General features: G+C 39.9%; 1 protein-coding gene across 5 annotated transcripts in view; it reads left to right on the top strand.

Moving 5' to 3' along the window:
• LOC139754644 (uncharacterized) overlaps positions 1-17,895 on the top strand; it is a 367,745-nt gene that overhangs the window by 258,254 nt on the left and 91,596 nt on the right. For all 5 annotated transcript variants that reach the window (XM_071672165.1, XM_071672161.1, XM_071672163.1 and 2 more), the window contains one exon: positions 12,337-14,951. In XM_071672165.1, the coding sequence (XP_071528266.1) occupies positions 12,337-14,951 (2,615 nt within the window). The remainder of the gene's footprint in view (positions 1-12,336; positions 14,952-17,895) is intronic.

Raw genomic sequence — 17,895 nt, 5'->3', positions numbered from 1 at the left:
CACGTCCCCACACGCAAATATACATACCCATACATCTCAATGTACACATATATATACACACACAGACATATACATATATACACATGCACACAATTCACACTGTCTGCCTTTATTCATTCCCATCGCCACCTCGTCACACATGGAATAACATCCCCCTCCCCCCTCATATATATATATATTTTTTTTTTTTTTTTTTTTTTATACTTTGTCGCTGTCTCCCACGTTTGCGAGGTAGCACAAGGAAACAGACGAAAGAAATGGCCCAACCCACCCCATACACAATGTATATACATACACGTCCACACATGCAAATATACATACCTATACATCTCAATGTACACATATATATACACACACAGACACATACATATATACCCATGCACACAATTCACACTGTCTGCCTTTTATTCATTCCCTTCGCCACCTCGCCACACATGGAATACCATCCCCCTCCCCCCTCATGTGTGCGAGGTAGCACTAGGAAAAGACAACAAAGGCCCCTCTCGTTCACACTCAGTCTCTAGGTGTCATGCAATAATGCCCGATACCACAGCTCCCTTTCCACATCCAGGCCCCACACAACTTTCCATGGTTTACCCCAGACGCTTCATGTGCCCTGATTCAATCCATTGACATTACGTCGACCCTGGTATACCGCATCGTTCCAATTCACTCTTTTCCTTGCGCACCTTTCACCCTCCTGTATGTTCAGGCCCCGATCGCTCAAAATCTTTTTCACTCCACCCTTCCATCTCCAGTTTGATCTTCCAGTTCTCCTCTGCCTCTGACACATATATCCTCTTTGTCAGTCTTTTCTCACTCATTCTCTCTATATGACCAAACCATTTCAATACACCCTCTTCTGCTCTCTCAACCACACTCTTTTATTACCACACATATATATTATACTGTCTTCAAGCATTTCATATCTAACACATCCACCCATCTCCGGGTGCGTAATGAAAGGGTAAGGGAGATGCTTGGTAATGAAAAAGGTGTGGTTGAGAGAGCAGAAGAGGGTGTGTAGAAATCATTTGGACATATGGAGATAATAAGTGAGGAAAGGTTTACAAAGAGGAGATATATATGTCAGAAGTGGAAGGAATAAGGAGAAGCAGGAAACTAGATTTGAGGAAAGGTTTACAAAGAGGAGATATATATGTCAGAAGTGGAAGGAATAAGGAGAAGCAGGAAACTAAATTGGAGGTGGAAGGATGGAGTGAAAAAGATTTTGAGCAATCAGAGCCTGAACATGCAGGAGAGTGAGAGGCGTCCAAGAAATAGAGTGAATGGGAACAATGTGGTATACCAGGGTCAACGTGCTGTCAGTGGTCTGAACCAGGGCATGTGAAATGTCTAGGGTAAACCATGGAAAGGTCTGTGGGGTCTGGATGTGGATAGGGTGCTGTGGTTTCGGTGCATTACACATGACAGCTAGAGAATGAGTATGAATGAATGTAGCATTTTTTGTCAGTTTTCTTGACTTGGGGGGGAGGATTTGGCAATGCTGTTATCTTTGGGGCAGGATGGCACTGGGAATGAATGAAGGCAAGCTAGTATGAATATGTACTTGTGCATATATATGTATTTCATATATATATATATATATATATATATATATATATATATATATATATATATATATATATATTTTTTTGCTTTGTCGCTGTCTCCCGCGTTTGCGAGGTAGCGCAAGGAAAGATACGAAAGAAATGGCCCAACCCACCCCCATACACATGTATATACATACGTCCACACACGCAAATATACATACCTACACAACTTTCCATGGTTTACCCCAGACGCTTCACATGCCCTGATTCAATCCACTGACAGCACGTCAACCCTGGTATACCACATCGATCCAATTCACTCTATTCCTTGCCCTCCTTTCACCCTCCTGCATGTTCAGGCCCCAATCACACAAATTATTTTTCACTGCATCTTTCCTATCCCTGGGGATAGGGGAGAAAGAATACTTCCCACGTATTCCCTGCGTGTCGTAGAAGGCGAGTAAAAGGGAAGGGAGCGGGGGGCTGGAAATCCTCCCCTCTCGTTTTTTTTTTAATTTTCCAAAGAAGGAACAGAGGGGGCCAGGTGAGGATATTCCAAAAAAGGCCCAGTCCTCTGTTCTTAACGCTACCTTGCTAACGCAGGAAATGGCGAATAGTTTAAAAGAAAAGAAAGAAATATATATATGTATATATATAATATATATATATATATATATATATATATATATATATATATATATATATATATATATATATATATATATTTCTTTTCTTTCATACCATTCGCCATTTCCTGCATTAGCGAGGTAGCGTTAAGAACAGAGGACTGGGCCTTTGAGGGAATATCCTCACCTGGTCCCCTTCTCTGTTCCTTCTTTTGGAAAATTAAAAAAAAATGAGAGGGGAGGATTTCCAGCCCCCCGCTCCCTTCTCTTTTAGTTGCCTTCTACGACACGCAGGGAATGCGTGGGAAGTATTCTTTCTCCCCTATCCCCAGGGATAATATATATATATATATATATATATATATATATATATATATATATATATATATATATATATATGTGTGTGTGTGTGTGAATAAGAGCAAGGTTATTAGGTAAAGTAGGGTTGAGGGTCAAGTCAATTGGGAGGTAAGTGTGAATGGAGAAAAACTGGAGGAAGTAATGTGTTTTAGATATCTGGGAGTGGATCTGGCAGCGGATGGAACCATGGAAGCGGAAGTGAATCATAGGGTGGGGGAGGGGCCGAAAATCCTGGGAGCCTTGAAGAATGTGTGGAAGTCGAGAACATTATCTCGGAAAGCAAAAATGGGTATGTTTGAAGGAATAGTGGTTCCAACAATGTTGTATGGTTGCGAGGCGTGGGCTATGGATAGAGTTGTGCGCAGGAGGGTGGATGTGCTGGAAATGAGATGTTTGAGGACAATATGTGGTGTGAGGTGGTTTGATCGAGTAAGTAATGTAAGGGTAAGAGAGATGTGTGGAAATAAAAAGAGCGTGGTTGAGAGAGCAGAAGAGGGTGTTTTGAAATGGTTTGGGCACATGGAGAGAATGAGTGAGGAAAGATTGACCAAGAGGATATATGTGTCGGAGGTGGAGGGAACGAGGAGAAGTGGGAGACCAAATTGGAGGTGGAAAGATGGATTGAAAAAAATTTTGAGTGATCGGGGCCTGAACATGCAGGAGGGTGAAAGGCGGGCAAGGAATAGAGTGAATTGGATCAATGTGGTATACCGGGGTTGACGTCCTGTCAGTGGATTGAATCAGGGCATGTGAAGCGTCTGGAGTAAACCATGGAAAGTTGTGTGGGGCCTGGATGTGGAAAGGGAGCTGTGGTTTCGGGCATTATTGCGTGACAGCTGGAGACTCAATGTGAATGAATGGGGCCTTTGTTGTCTTTTCCTAGTGCTACCTCGCACACATGAGGGGGGAGGGGGATGGTATTCCATTTCCATATGTGGCGAGGTGGCAATAGGAATGAATAGGGGCAGGCAGTGTGAATTGTGTGCATGGGTATATATGTATGTGTCTGTGTGTGTATATATATGTGTACATTGAGATGTATAGGTATGTATATTTGTGTGTGTGGGTGTGTGTGTGTGTGTGCATTGTGAATGGGGTTTGGTTGTGCCATTTCTTTCGTCTGTTTCCTTGCGCTACCTCGCAAACGCGGGAGACAGCGACAAAGCAAAATAAAAAAGATATTTTTTTTTTTTTTTTTCTCCCGCGTTTGCGAGGTAGCGCAAGGAAACAGACGAAAGAAATGGCCCAACCCACCCCCATACACATGTATATACATACGTCCACACACGCAAATATACATACCTACACAGCTTTCCATGGTTTACCCCAGACGCTTCACATGCCCCGATTCAATCCACTGACAGCACGTCAACCCCGGTATACCACATCGCTCCAATTCACTCTATTCCTTGCCCTCCTTTCACCCTCCTGCATGTTCAGGCCCCGATCACACAAAATCTTTTTCACTCCATCTTTCCACCTCCAATTTGGTCACCCTCTTCTCCTCGTTCCCTCCACCTGCGACACATATATCCTCTTGGTCAATCTTTCCTCACTCATTCTCTCCATGTGCCCAAACCATTTCAAAACACCCTCTTCTGCTCTCTCAACCACGCTCTTTTTATTTCCACACATCTCTCTTACCCTTACGTTACTTACTCGATCAAACCACCTCACACCACACATTGTCCTCAAACATCTCATTTCCAGCACATCCATCCTCCTGCGCACAACTCTATCCATAGCCCACGCCTCGCAACCATACAACATTGTTGGAACCACTATTCCTTCAAACATACCCATTTTTGCTTTCCGAGATAATGTTCTCGACTTCCACACATTCTTCAAGGCCCCCAGAATTTTCGCCCCCTCCCCCACCCTATGATCCACTTCCGCTTCCATGGTTCCATCCGCTGCCAGATCCACTCCCAGATATCTAAAACACTTCACTTCCTCCAGTTTTTCTCCATTCAAACTCACCTCCCAATTGACTTGACCCTCAACCCTACTGTACCTAATAACCTTGCTCTTATTCACATTTACTCTTAACTTTCTTCTTCCACACACTTTACCAAACTCAGTCACCAGCTTCTGCAGTTTCTCACATGAATCAGCCACCAGCGCTGTATCATCAGCGAACAACAACTGACACTTCCCAAGCTCTCTCATCCCCAACAGACTTCATACTTGCCCCTCTTTCCAAAACTCTTGCATTCACCTCCCTAACAACCCCATCCATAAACAAATTAAACAACCATGGAGACATCACACACCCCTGCCACAAACCTACATTCACTGAGAACCAATCACTTTCCTCTCTTCCTACACGTACACATGCCTTACATCCTCGATAAAAACTTTTCACTGCTTCTAACAACTTGCCTCCCACACCATACATTCTTAATACCTTCCACAGAGCATCTCTATCAACTCTATCATATGCCTTCTCCAGATCCATAAATGCTACATTATTAGAACGGAAATAAAGAACTTCATTCATCTATTAGCATGATGTATAAAAACCAAATTAAGATAAAATTCTGTCTTGTATTAACATCATGTACAATATCTATTGTCGTCTTTTTGGCACCATCAATTTGTGTGTCACGGCACCACAATTCTACTGTTGAAACGTGTATCTTTAACACCATTCTAGATCAAAATTAATCTCTGCTCATATTGGGTATTTGATTTCTTTTATGGTTTGATTTTGAAAGGCTCCTAGTCAGATGTTTGAGAATTTACTGAAAAGGTATCTTACAGACCTTGTCAGGCTGACTTTATATATAATATTTGGGAAGGGCTAAGCTTCTACGCTGATATAAGTACCTCATACAAGATTCTCTGGTATGTTCATGTAGAAAGACTATGAATGTAAGAGATACAATGGTCATGACAGTCGTAGGAATTGTAACAGATATTGTACTTTGGTTGGGCAAAAAGTTGGGATTTGAACTAAAGCCAGATGGGACCAGATGCATAAATATTTTGATGTCACATGTCAGTGGAATACTTCATCTTTAATGAAAAATTTGTGTTGTATATAACATTTTCTTGATAATAATGTAGTGGAGTTATGTAGACCAGCTTTTTGCTCTCTGATGTTGGAAACAAGATACAGTATACTGTAATCTGTGCTGGGTAGCTTGGGTAACACTAATCCCATTTGTGGAGTTACCATCCTTTTTATTTTTTTGTATGATTTTCCCTAAATTGTTTAAAAGTAAATGAAAATGTGTAAGAGAGTAATTCAGTATCATAACAAAGACATGAGTTTTTTAGAGAAAGAGTAGTAAACAGTGTAACCTGAGTTGACATCTCTGGCAACCACCACTGATCCCCGACCTTGGTAGAACCCAGTGACAGCCTGACTGTAGTGGGATGAGGCTAGTCTCTTCACATCAGCAGTTGAGTGGTGTGTTACTGTCTCATCTCAGAAAATGATGTCACTTATTCTATCAACTTGATACTTATAGTGATTACTTATTCATAGACTTATGGAAATTAACTGCTTGAGTTTTAAAATTGAAATGCAGATACATCTATGAATCTTTTGATATAAATCTAGATTGCAAGTTTAAAAGTTATGTTTGTTCAAAGATTTGCATTAATCTATCATAAACTAGTAATCCATTTATTTATGTCATCTGATAAAAGCACAGATTTCAGTGTTGCTGTCATACTATTACACTTGGTGTGAAGAACACAGTAGTGGATTGCTTATTGAATGTGTGTAATTGTCATGAAAAATTATATATTAATTTGTGTTATAGATAATAATCAAACTAGAATTATGACTTTGATAACTTTACTAGTGGTGCATAATGTAATTATTTTTCATTCATTATGGTACAAATATATGATTTAAAAACATGAATAGTAAAAACAGGTAATTTACGACCAAAACTATTGTGTCTCTGCTATTTTTATTCTATAGAAGATTTAGCAGCGTATGGAACCATGGAAGTGGAAGTGAGTTACAGGGTGGGAGAGGGGGCAAAGGTTTTGGGAGCGTTGAAGAATGTGTTGAAGGTGAGAACGTTATCTTGGAGAGCAAAAATGGGTATGTTTGAAAGAATAGTGGTTCCAACAATGTTATATGGTTGCAAGGCATGGACTATAGATTGGGTTGTGCAGAGGAGGGTGGATGTGTTGGAAATGAAACGTTTGAGGACAGTATGTGGTATGAGTTGGTTTGATCGAGTAAGTAATGAAAGGGTAAGAGAGATGTGTGGTATTAAAAAGTGTGTTTGAGAGAGCAGAAGAGGGTGGATTGAAATGGTTTGGTCACATGGAGAGAATGAGTAAGGAAAGATTGACAAAGAGGATATGTGTGACAGAGGTAGAGGGAACAAGAAATGGGGGACCAAATTGGAGGTGGAAGGATGGAGTGAAAAAGATTTTGAGTGATTGGGGCCTGAACATACAGGAGGGTTAAAGGCGTGAAAGGAATAGTGTGAATTGGAATGATGTAGTATACTGGGGTCGACGTGCTGTCATTGGATTGAACCAGGGCATGTGAAGCGTCTGGGGTAAACTATGGAAAGTTTTATGGGGCCTGGATGTGGAAAGGGAGCTGTGGTCTCAGTGCATTACACATGAAAGCTAGAGACTGTGAATGAATGTGACCTTTTTTGTCTTTACCTAGTGCTACCTTGCCAAGGGGGGGGATACTATTTCATTTGTGGCAAGATGGCGACAGGAATAGATGAAGGTAGCAAGTATGAATATGTACATGTGTATATATGTATATGTCTGTGTAAGTATACGTTGAAATGTATAGGTATGTATGTGTGCATGTGTAGGCGTTTATGTATATACATGTGTAGATGGGTTGGGCCATTCTTTCTTGTTTCCTTGTGCTACCTTGCTAACATGGAAGACAGCGATTAAGAATAATGAATAAATAAATGAATAAATTAATATTACACCTATTCACTGCTCTACCTGAGAGAGGAATTCCTATTAGAATAACTGTATAGTTCCTGTAAGAACTGCTGTGTATTTCCTTGCGAGAATCGATGTATAGTGGAACCCATCTTACTGTGAGATTTAATAGGTTAATGGGGGGCAATTTACATTCATGGGGGAGATTTCTCATCCTAATTTTCACATAAAAAAGTGAATAGCAGAACAGGTAGTATAGTTCAGTCAAATCATTAATTTACATATTTGAATGAAAAATACTCTTTGAAATAGTATTACTTTAAATTAAGAATACAATACAGTACATTTTTTTATGCTGAATGCCACTTCCTGTGTTAGTGAGGTAGCACTAATACAGATGGGGAAAGGCCTCATCCACTCGCATCCATTCTCTAGTGTCATGTGTTGTGTACCAAAACCACAGCTCCCTATCTACAACCAGGCCCCACAGACCTTTCCATGCTTTACCCCAAATGCTTCACATACCTTGGTTCAGTCCATTGACTGCGCTTTGACCCTGTGTACCACATTGTTCCATTTCACACCATCTGCCAATCTCCAATTTGGCCTCCTCATTCTCCTTGTTCCCTCCTTTTGTTGCACATATTCTCTTTGTCAACCTTTCCTCACTCATTCTCTCCATATGTCCAAACTATTTCAGCACACCCTTTTCAGCACCTCTAACCTTACTCTTACTTACCTTCTCATTACTTAATCAAACTGCTTCACACCACATACTGTCCTAACACTCTCCTTCACATAACCTAATCTATAGCCTGTGCCTTGCATCCATACAATATTGTTTGGACTACCTTGTCCTCAAACATAGCCATTTTTGCTCTACCAGATAATGATCTCTCTTTCCACACAGCCTTCATTATATATAGGAATGTAATATTGATTCAGATATTCAATGTAGACACTCAACATTCACTACATGGTCTCCATGATTTTATGCATGAGATTGTCATTGCACATCGGAGCCAAACTGCCTTGATTTATCAGCATGATCAGGTAATTCAGCATCACTTTGACCAACATTAAAACCATCAAAATGTCTAACTTTACCTCCATACTGATGCTCGTCTTGCTTGTTTTTTCCTATAAACACAACACTTGCTTGGGCACTTCTCACTCATAGTCGCAGGGGGTTCGAAGAAGTTCTGTGCAACATTAGAATGTAAGAATATGGGTTATATGACATCAACATAAGTCACACTCATTTAACTCACTGCCTTGGTGGTTGCAAACAGTTGTTCACCAGTGCAGTCATTCATTATTGTTCAAATGAAACACCAACTTCTGAAACCATAGATAGCAGTGATTAGGTGTATCAAACAATCATTTACAAGCAAAGACATCTTAAAAGAAAGATGAGTGACCAAAATAAACTTTCCTTATTATAATTGTTTGTAAGTATGTGGGCAACGTTGCAAATTATAATTTTGTAGACATATACAGACCAATCTCCCCAAATTGTTGCACTCAAAGTTCACTATGCAGAGTGATGGCTGGGCCCTCACCACCGCTCCCAGAGTGTCAAGATTTAAATAAGGGTTGATGTTGAATTATTTATTTTTTTTTTATTTATTTATTATACTTTGTCGCTGTCTCCCACGTTTGCGAGGTAGCGCAAGGAAACAGACGAAAGAAATGGCCCAACCCCCCCATACACATGTATATACATACGTCCACACACGCAAATATACATACCTACACAGCTTTCCATGGTTTACCCCAGACGCTTCACATGCCTTGATTCAGTCCACTGACAGCACGTCAACCCCGGTATACCACATAGCTCCAATTCACTCTATTCCTTGCCCTCCTTTCACCCTCCTGCATGTTCAGGCCCCAATCACACAAAATCTTTTTCACTCCATCTTTCCACCTCCAATTTGGTCTCCCTCTTCTCCTCGTTCCCTCCACCTCCGACACATATATCCTCTTGGTCAATCTTTCCTCACTCATTCTCTCCATGTGCCCAAACCACTTCAAAACACCCTCTTCTGCTCTCTCAACCACGCTCTTTTTATTTCCACACATCTCTCTTACCCTTACGTTACTCACTCGATCAAACCACCTCACACCACACATTGTCCTCAAACATCTCATTTCCAGCACATCCATCCTCCTGCGCACAACTCTATCCATAGCCCACGCCTCGCAACCATACAACATTGTTGGAACCACTATTCCTTCAAACATACCCATTTTTGCTTTCCGAGATAATGTTCTCGACTTCCACACATTCTTCAAGGCCCCCAGAATTTTCGCCCCCTCCCCCACCCTATGATCCACTTCCGCTTCCATGGTTCCATCCGCTGCCAGATCCACTCCCAGATATCTAAAACACTTCACTTCCTCCAGTTTCTCTCCATTCAAACTCACCTCCCAGTTGACTTGACCCTCAACCCTACTGTACCTAATAACCTTGCTCTTATTCACATTTACTCTTAACTTTCTTCTTCCACACACTTTACCAAACTCAGTCACCAGCTTCTGCAGTTTCTCACATGAATCAGCCACCAGCGCTGTATCATCAGCGAACAACAACTGACTCACTTCCCAAGCTCTCTCATCCCCAACAGACTTCATACTTGCCCCTCTTTCCAAAACTCTTGCATTTACCTCCCTTACTTAATATAAATATAGGTTATAGGTTGTGAATTTAATGAAAATATGTGGAAAAAATCTAATTAGTAATATAATCAAAGGCAGTTAAGTTTTCTGAACCAGTGATGCTAACTAGAAACAGAAAGAGCTTATGAAAATACATCTGAGGATTATTGAATATAAAGCTTCTGAAATTTTGTTTCACCAGTTTCTAGGTGATAGAATGAAAAATATATTTTTAAATGTTTCTGAAGATTGACATAAGACTTTAACCAGGCAAGAACTGAATATGAAATAACATGTTAGAAATCGCAGTTGACTGGTGGTGTTTATAGAGGGCAAAACTTTAGGAAATAAGATTTCAGAAGTCCGAAGAAATATTAATTTTCCACAAATTGTCTAGATGATATTTTGTCATATGACTGGGAGGAGAATTTTGCTTTCAGTGCCCTATCTTGAATATGGAAAAACTTACTAGATTCTGATAGATGTAACAGGTAAACAAACAGAAATACACACTGGTAAATAGATGGATACATAAAGAGGTTGATGGATTGGCTGATAAGTCACATAAGGTAATAAGAAAGATAAACAGGTGAGTAGAATATTAGCCACCTTTCATACATGCTGTCAAGCAAGGACCACCATTTTAGGAAGTGTTTCATCTCAGAGTATAGTCAAATTCCTCCCTAATGGCTTAGCTAAATATGAATCATGCAGGGTTTTAGCACAGAGTAGAAAATAGTGTAAGATTAATTGTGTTTGATGTGTAAAGCAGGGTGACCCAAGCAACATCTCTGTCAGACAGTTGAATACATACCTTTTATTATTCAGACACAGTTGGAAAAAAGAGAGGTGAAAGGATGTCATAAACTTGCAAAACTTAATGTTATGTGATATGTTTGTGTAATTTTGTGTAGGTTTTTAAGAACTGAGAGAGGGGTTCTGTACTCACACTAGACAACAATATATATGTGGACAAAGGTGAGAACTACTAGTACAGAAGCTGCTGATGGAGTAGAAGGAAGAATGATGAGGCAGAAGTCCCTCACTGCTGCTGAGGAAGGGATGAGACATTGTCTGTACTCTGTAGTGAAGCTGTGCAAGGGCCGAGGAATTGCCAGGATGCTGCTTAAGGGGAATGAGGCTTTGCTGTGTCTATAGAGCTGCTGCTAAAGAGTAAGGCATTACTGAGATCCTGTAGTGCTTTTGTAAAGGAGCTGAAGCACCGCCAGTTCCTGTGGTCTTGCTATGGGAAGGAGAGGTGATGCTTGAAGCCAGAGTAAGATGGTTTTTTCATGCAAAAGAAGATGGTGATGGAGTCCTGTCAGTTGCCAGAGATGAAAATTGAAAATTTAGGGTGGATCATCCCAGTGACAAGTTCAGGGGCAAGAGTATCTGATGCCAGCTGTGTAATTAGGCATAGTTTATAACACTAACAGATTCTGCATGAAATGTGAGGTTTATGCACAATACCATGATCATGCCATATGCACCATCTGACAAGGATGGGATGGAGTACATTTGTAAGCACACATGCTGTTTGCCATGTAGGGAGCTCTGAGTGAACTACGGCTGTGGTCAAGAATGGCTTTAGAGCAACACAGACAGAATGCACTGCTTCAGACTTATCAATAACAGTGACAACATTTGGGGATGAGATATGCATTTTGATTAGATGGCATGCAAATGGACTAATTTTCTTTGGCTTAACCTTTAAGAAATAACATTATCAGTATGTGAAACTTATAGTTACTTATGTATTATCAGTGCTTGAATGGGTGAGGGTCGGTACCCAAACTGTTTGGAGAAGATTTTCAGTGTGACACTTGGTTGTGACTGTGAAAAAGTATATGTAGTACAGTTTTGATTGAATGCATTCTTCTTAGATTGAGCAGGGTTCTAGTGCAGAATCCTTCTCAGATAGTTCATTTATCATTGTCATTTGTAGTCTCAAGCACATGCATATGTTAATGATTTACGTCATGGTAAATCATTAAGATTTGATGTTACTATAGAAAATAACTTGAAATATGGACAAAAGTAGGAAGCAAGAATGATTAACAAATTTGAAAAAGTAGTGATAGATTAACTGTTGTGGATTTGTTAACTTGCTTCCAGTTAAGCAGCAATTACATTATTGAATATTTTTGTTCAGTAAAGTATGATGTCATGTGTTTCAGATTGAAACTTGAGCTGTCTTTAAGTTGTGTGGGGTGAACTTCGTTTTTATATAGATTTTCCCCTTTTTTCAGAACTCGGTCGGGCTCCCGTAGTTCTGGAGGGGCAAGTCCTGCAGCTTTGCATGGAAGGGCCCCATACAAGACTGCAACTGTTGCACCTGCACCCACAAAACTCTCTACTAAAACTAATTCACTCAATAGGTTTGGATTCCGAAATAGTGCACAGGTTAAGTCAGGGGATAGCACAGACAGTGTAAATTCTATTCTCAGTGATGCACAGACAGTTTCTGATTCAAACTCTAATATTTTTGATTTGTGTGATGAATACACTGAAAATAATAAAAGCACAAAGAAAAATAGTGACTCTGCTTCTTGCAACAGTACCCATACAGATATACCAAAGAGGTTGGAATTATCCTCAATAAAACTGAATAAAATTCCAGCCCTAACCGAGACTCCCAAGGTAGGTTCTGGTTCACAACCAGGACGGATCACTGCTTTTACCCGTCAGCTACCCAAGCCTCAAGTGGTCACTGTAAAGTCTGTTAGTCCAAAGTCCCAGACTCCCAGATTGCATAGTCCTAAGCCCAGTAGTCCCAGCTGTTATTCTCCAATGCCCAATACTCCTAAATCCCAAAGTCCTTTAGTTAAAGACAGAGTTAAAAGCCCTTCAGTAAAATCTCATACACAGACTCCCAAGATTCAAATGGACCAAGCCTCCAGAGGGAAACAGCATTCACCAGGTACCAGCCAGCATATTCCACGTGTGTCAAGAGATTCTGAATCTTCAACTAAGTCAGTCACAGAAGCAGATTCAGGACTTGGATCTTCTAGTGAGAGTGATAAGATTCGTGGTGAGGGAGAAACAGATACCCTTAAATCTAATAATATTGAAAGTACAGAAGACTTATCTGATGCTTGGTTAAAAGGGAAGCAAAAAAACCAAGAAACCATAAAGAGACAATTGGGAAGTGTGGAGGTCTGCTTGGATGGTACAGGAAGTTTTGAATTAAAGAGACGCAGTATAGAAATGAAAGGATTAAGTACTACAGACATCGGAACCCCATCACCTGCAAAGTCAGAAACAGTAATAGAAAAGAAAGCAAAAACTAGCAAAGAGAAACGTGAAGGAACAATAACGTACGGCATGGCGAGGCAGAAGTTTGCACCATATAGTCGAAATCGCTTTGGATATGGATATCAGTCTGGTGCTGGAAGGAGTGGGGACTCTGCTTCTTCAGATAATTCTAGTACGCCGACATGTAATGTAACTAAACTTCCTGGAAGCTCAGGCCTAGTCAGAAGTCGTGTAGCTATGTTAGAAACAACTCCAAGTAAGAAGCCCCAACAAACGCCAGTATTAAGAAGAACTAATCTAAAAAAACCAATTATAAGACCCACTTCTTTAGAAAAGACACCTCTTCTAGTCATGCCAGTAACAGAAAAAACAATTGAATTGAGTAAGCCTGTATGTCGAAGGTTAGAGTACAGTGAGTGTAAAATGTTCAAAAGTGATACACAGAAGGAATTGAACTATGATATACAGCCAGGAAATAATCCTAAACTCTCTACCTCAAAGACAGTAACAGGAGACATACTGATCGTAGGTTCAGTTGAGAGAGAAACACAGAAAGACACTAATATTATTGTAGAAACAGAGAATTATGGAAGTTATTATGAAAGTTCTTATGATAAGGTCTCATATATAGGTAAGGATGATACACCATTAAAAGTTAGTCCTGACAGTAATCTTAAAATAAGTGTCAGTAAAGCTTCTCAGGACATAAATGAAAATGAAAAATTAATGATTGAAGAAACAAGTGGGGAAGTTTCATTGTCACCAGATTCTGTAGCCACACCAAATGATATCACTGACACTAGCTTTTCAGAAAAGACAGAAGATGTAATTGAAAGTGAAGGGATCTCAAACAAGCATATTCTTCAGTCCCCAGATGATATGGGTATGAAAGCTATTACACCTCAGTCTGAATCATCATTTGAAATTTTAGAATCTTTAAGTGAAACTATTGACTTAACTGCCGAAGACATGAGAGAAGATGCTGAGTTCTCACTAACTGAAGCAGAAACCAGTCATGAAAGTAAGGTAACTGTTCTTGAAACCAAAAGAGAGTCAGATATGGATTCAGCTGCATCTCTTTCAGGGTCATCAGTGTCATTATCAACTGAGGGGACATCAAAGTCAGCTGTGCTGCAGAAACCTAAACTGGTTCCAGCAACACCAGGATCACAGAATTTCTCTCAAGATTCTGTTCTTCCATTGTCAGACCTTCCTACGAGTGCACAAACTATTAAATCTGAAGATATACCAAAATCATCATTTGCATCTCCAGTTGATAAGAAAGCACCTTTAGGCCAAACTATCTCTGCATTAAAATCATCACTAGAATCAAAGTCATCAATGGAGTCATCAATCGAATCCCAAAAATCAATGGGCATGGTCAATGCAATGGTTGAATCAGGTGACCGTTCAACACTTTCTGGTATGTGTACCCCGACGCTAACTTCTGGACGAGGAGACCTGGATCAAGATTTCTTGATTGATGACGAGATAGCTGATCAGCCAGGTCTGATGTTTGGAGAATCGACAATGGCATCCTCATTTTTCACTGATGATGGAATATTTGATGATTTGGCATCATCTCCTAGTCATACAGCCCTCAAACCAGGTAAGTTTAAGCGGATGCAAAATGTTTGATATCTTTACATTAAGGAACCATTTGTGTGAAAGCATATCCTTGCGGACAGAAGAGAAAGAATGCTGCCTGTGCATCGTCTTCATTTTTAAGATGACTGAGTGGGGCAGAAGTGTGGGTGCTAGAAGTGCTCTCCTCTGGCTGTAAATCTGTAAGAGGTTAAACGGAAGGAGCCAAGTGAGGATTCTTTCTTTCAAAGGTTCTGTTATTGTGTATGTTCTTGACATTGCCTTATTGAGGCAGGAAAAGGCAGATAGTTTTTAAGAAAAAACTAGTTTTGTTAATTATAATGTGTGCAGGCCTACTGTACTTTTTTCTGGTAGTCATAATTTCTGTAAATTAAGGTAAGTTTATGATGAACAGGTATATTTCAGGCAACCTTTATATTTTTGGAATGGTAATGAATCATGGAAAGCAGTCATGTTTGATACTCAAAGAAACATGGTGACTGAAATTAGAATATAATAGCTATAGGTATGGAAACTATGATAAATTCTTAATAAAATTTTGCCAAGATTGTTTCAGTATTTCTTAGAGACTCTGTAACACGGAAACATTTAAGTCCACAGCTGAAAAACAGGAAATTCTTTTAATGTCTCAAGTTTATTTTTTTCTCAGAGCACCTGCTGAAGCTGGACAAAGAGTTGTTCTGTCTCTGTATGGAATACTGCTCACACATATGGGAGGCTGCTCATATACCTTTTCTGTCAAATTTTAAGTCAAAACCAATATGCCTTATCAACTCACCCTTCTATCATTTCATGCTACCCTTCTCTCATTTCTCAGCATGAACCTTCCCCTTTTACAGATATAAGATTTGGCTGTTGCTTTCGAGAGTTTGCTAATTGTATTCTTCCTTCTTTGGCTTGTGTATAAAGTCCCAGCTACTTGAGGGTTGGCCACTGTGATGCCTCCTCTTTTCCATCCACAGTTAGGGTGGACTATGAAGCTATTTACCCCCATTTATCTATTTTAGACACATGGTCTATGATCCATTGAGAGACAAGTTATTTGTTACATAAAGAACTAGTGGCTTTTGAAATGTTTTTCCACCAGGCCCAAACTTAATGTAAAAATATGGCCCTATATTCACTACTTTTTGCACCTCAGGAGTCCCTTCTATCTTTATGGGGCTTCTGCTGCACTCAGGAAGCTGGCCATATCTACCAGTTGGAACCTTAGGCCAAAAAGTGTAGTGATGTATGTGCTCATGTGTAGGGCAATTGAGTAGGAAGTATTTTGTGTCTTCACCGTTGATGTTGCATCATGGGTATGAAGGTCTTGGAATATATTGAATAGGTGTATGTATTGTAGTGTTGTGTAGACAGGAGAGTGTGACTTAATATGTCTGGGGAGTGTGGTTTCAGATAGGTGTATGTTTGGTGTGGTGGTGTGTTAGACTGAGTTGGGAGGGCAGTAGTTTAGCACTTGTCTGGTCTTTGTACTGTGTTTGTGTTTCGTCAGTGTTGTGTTTGTTGGAGTGAAGGAATTTTTCAGTAGAGGTTGCTGAAGTGTGAGGCAGAATTAGGCTTTTTATTTCTACTTGGGGATTGGCATTTAAGTATGTTGTGATTTAGGTTGCAGAAGTCCAGTGCTGTTGCAAAGAATTAATTGTCATGCATGTTGAGGAGGATAAGTTTGGGAGGATCTTTGTGTCATTGCAAATATGTTTAGTGTTGGTGGTTGCTAGGCATTTAGAGATTGTTCAAAGTGATCTTTATTTTTTTCTTTTGAGCTGACGACCACACAGGTAAGGCGTAGATTAGGGTGGAGCAGATGAATTGTTTGTAGCAGATGCTAAGAGAGTCTTTTTCCTCACCATATCTAGTACCAGTTGTTGTTCAAAGGGCATTTATTTTGGGTTTTGCCTTTGTGTTGACATATTTGGTGTGGGGATTGAATGTCATGAGTATATTAAATGTGATGTCTACGATGATCAGTGTTTTGTTCAGTGTGAGTGATTGCCTATACACGATGACTGGACGTTGTAGTGTCTGTCTGAGATCAAAAGAGTGATTGAAGATATCTGTGGAGATGCAGAGTTTCTGTACTAGTTAAAGCATTGTTTCTTTTGTTTAATGTAATGCTGCATGTTTTTTGTTGCTTCTGTGGTGTCAGGGTGTTGTGATGTGATTTTAAGATCATCTGCATATGAGAGGACCTCCATGTTGTGTTTTGCTGGAGGCAAAGGGAGATTATTTAGGAAGAAATTGAAGAGGGTTGGGGTAATAACTGCTCCTTAGGGGAATTCCACTGGAGAGTTTAGGAGTTTTAGATATAATGAACTTTGTGAGTAACTGGCATAGCAGCCAACTATGAAGTTGGGCAACTACTTTTTGTCATTGCGTTGGAGGGTTGTGTCAAGTGTCTTATACGACAATGGTTGGGTACAGTGTCAAATGCTTTGATGATATCTGTAGCTTTCAGAATGGATTGAGATGATGCTTGTGGTTGGTTGAAGCCATCTGGGATATATTGTGTGAGGTCAGTGTGTTGTATGGAGGTGGAGTGGTTTGGTGTGAAACTATGTTGTTTAGGTTAGTATGTGATATTTTGATGATTCTGATGTGGATCAGTTTTTCAGAAAGTTTGGTTTTTGAAAATAGAAAGGGTAGTAAGCAAGGGGGAGTTGGGAGGTTTGGAGGGTTTTACTACCTGTATTATGTTTGCAAGTTTCCAGGGGTTAGGGATTTTATTATTTAGCCAGGAGAGGTTAAAAATATCAATAAATGTTGTTATTGCAACTAGAGGTTTTTTTGTGAAAGTCTATGTTCTTAAGGTTTGTTTCAGGAGATTTCTTTGTTTTAGTTGCATTTCTTGTATCAGTGAAAGTGAGCAATGGGTTGACAGTTGTTTCTGGATGGTTTTTATGTAAGAATTTCAAGACTTTCCTGTATAGAAGTGAGGTTGGTTTGTG

This window comes from Panulirus ornatus, chromosome 17 (assembly GCF_036320965.1).
Source record: "Panulirus ornatus isolate Po-2019 chromosome 17, ASM3632096v1, whole genome shotgun sequence".
In the NCBI taxonomy this organism is placed as follows: Eukaryota; Metazoa; Arthropoda; class Malacostraca; order Decapoda; family Palinuridae; genus Panulirus; species Panulirus ornatus.
Note: the sequence above shows the minus strand (reverse complement) of the source record. Positions and strands in the feature narration are given on the sequence as shown.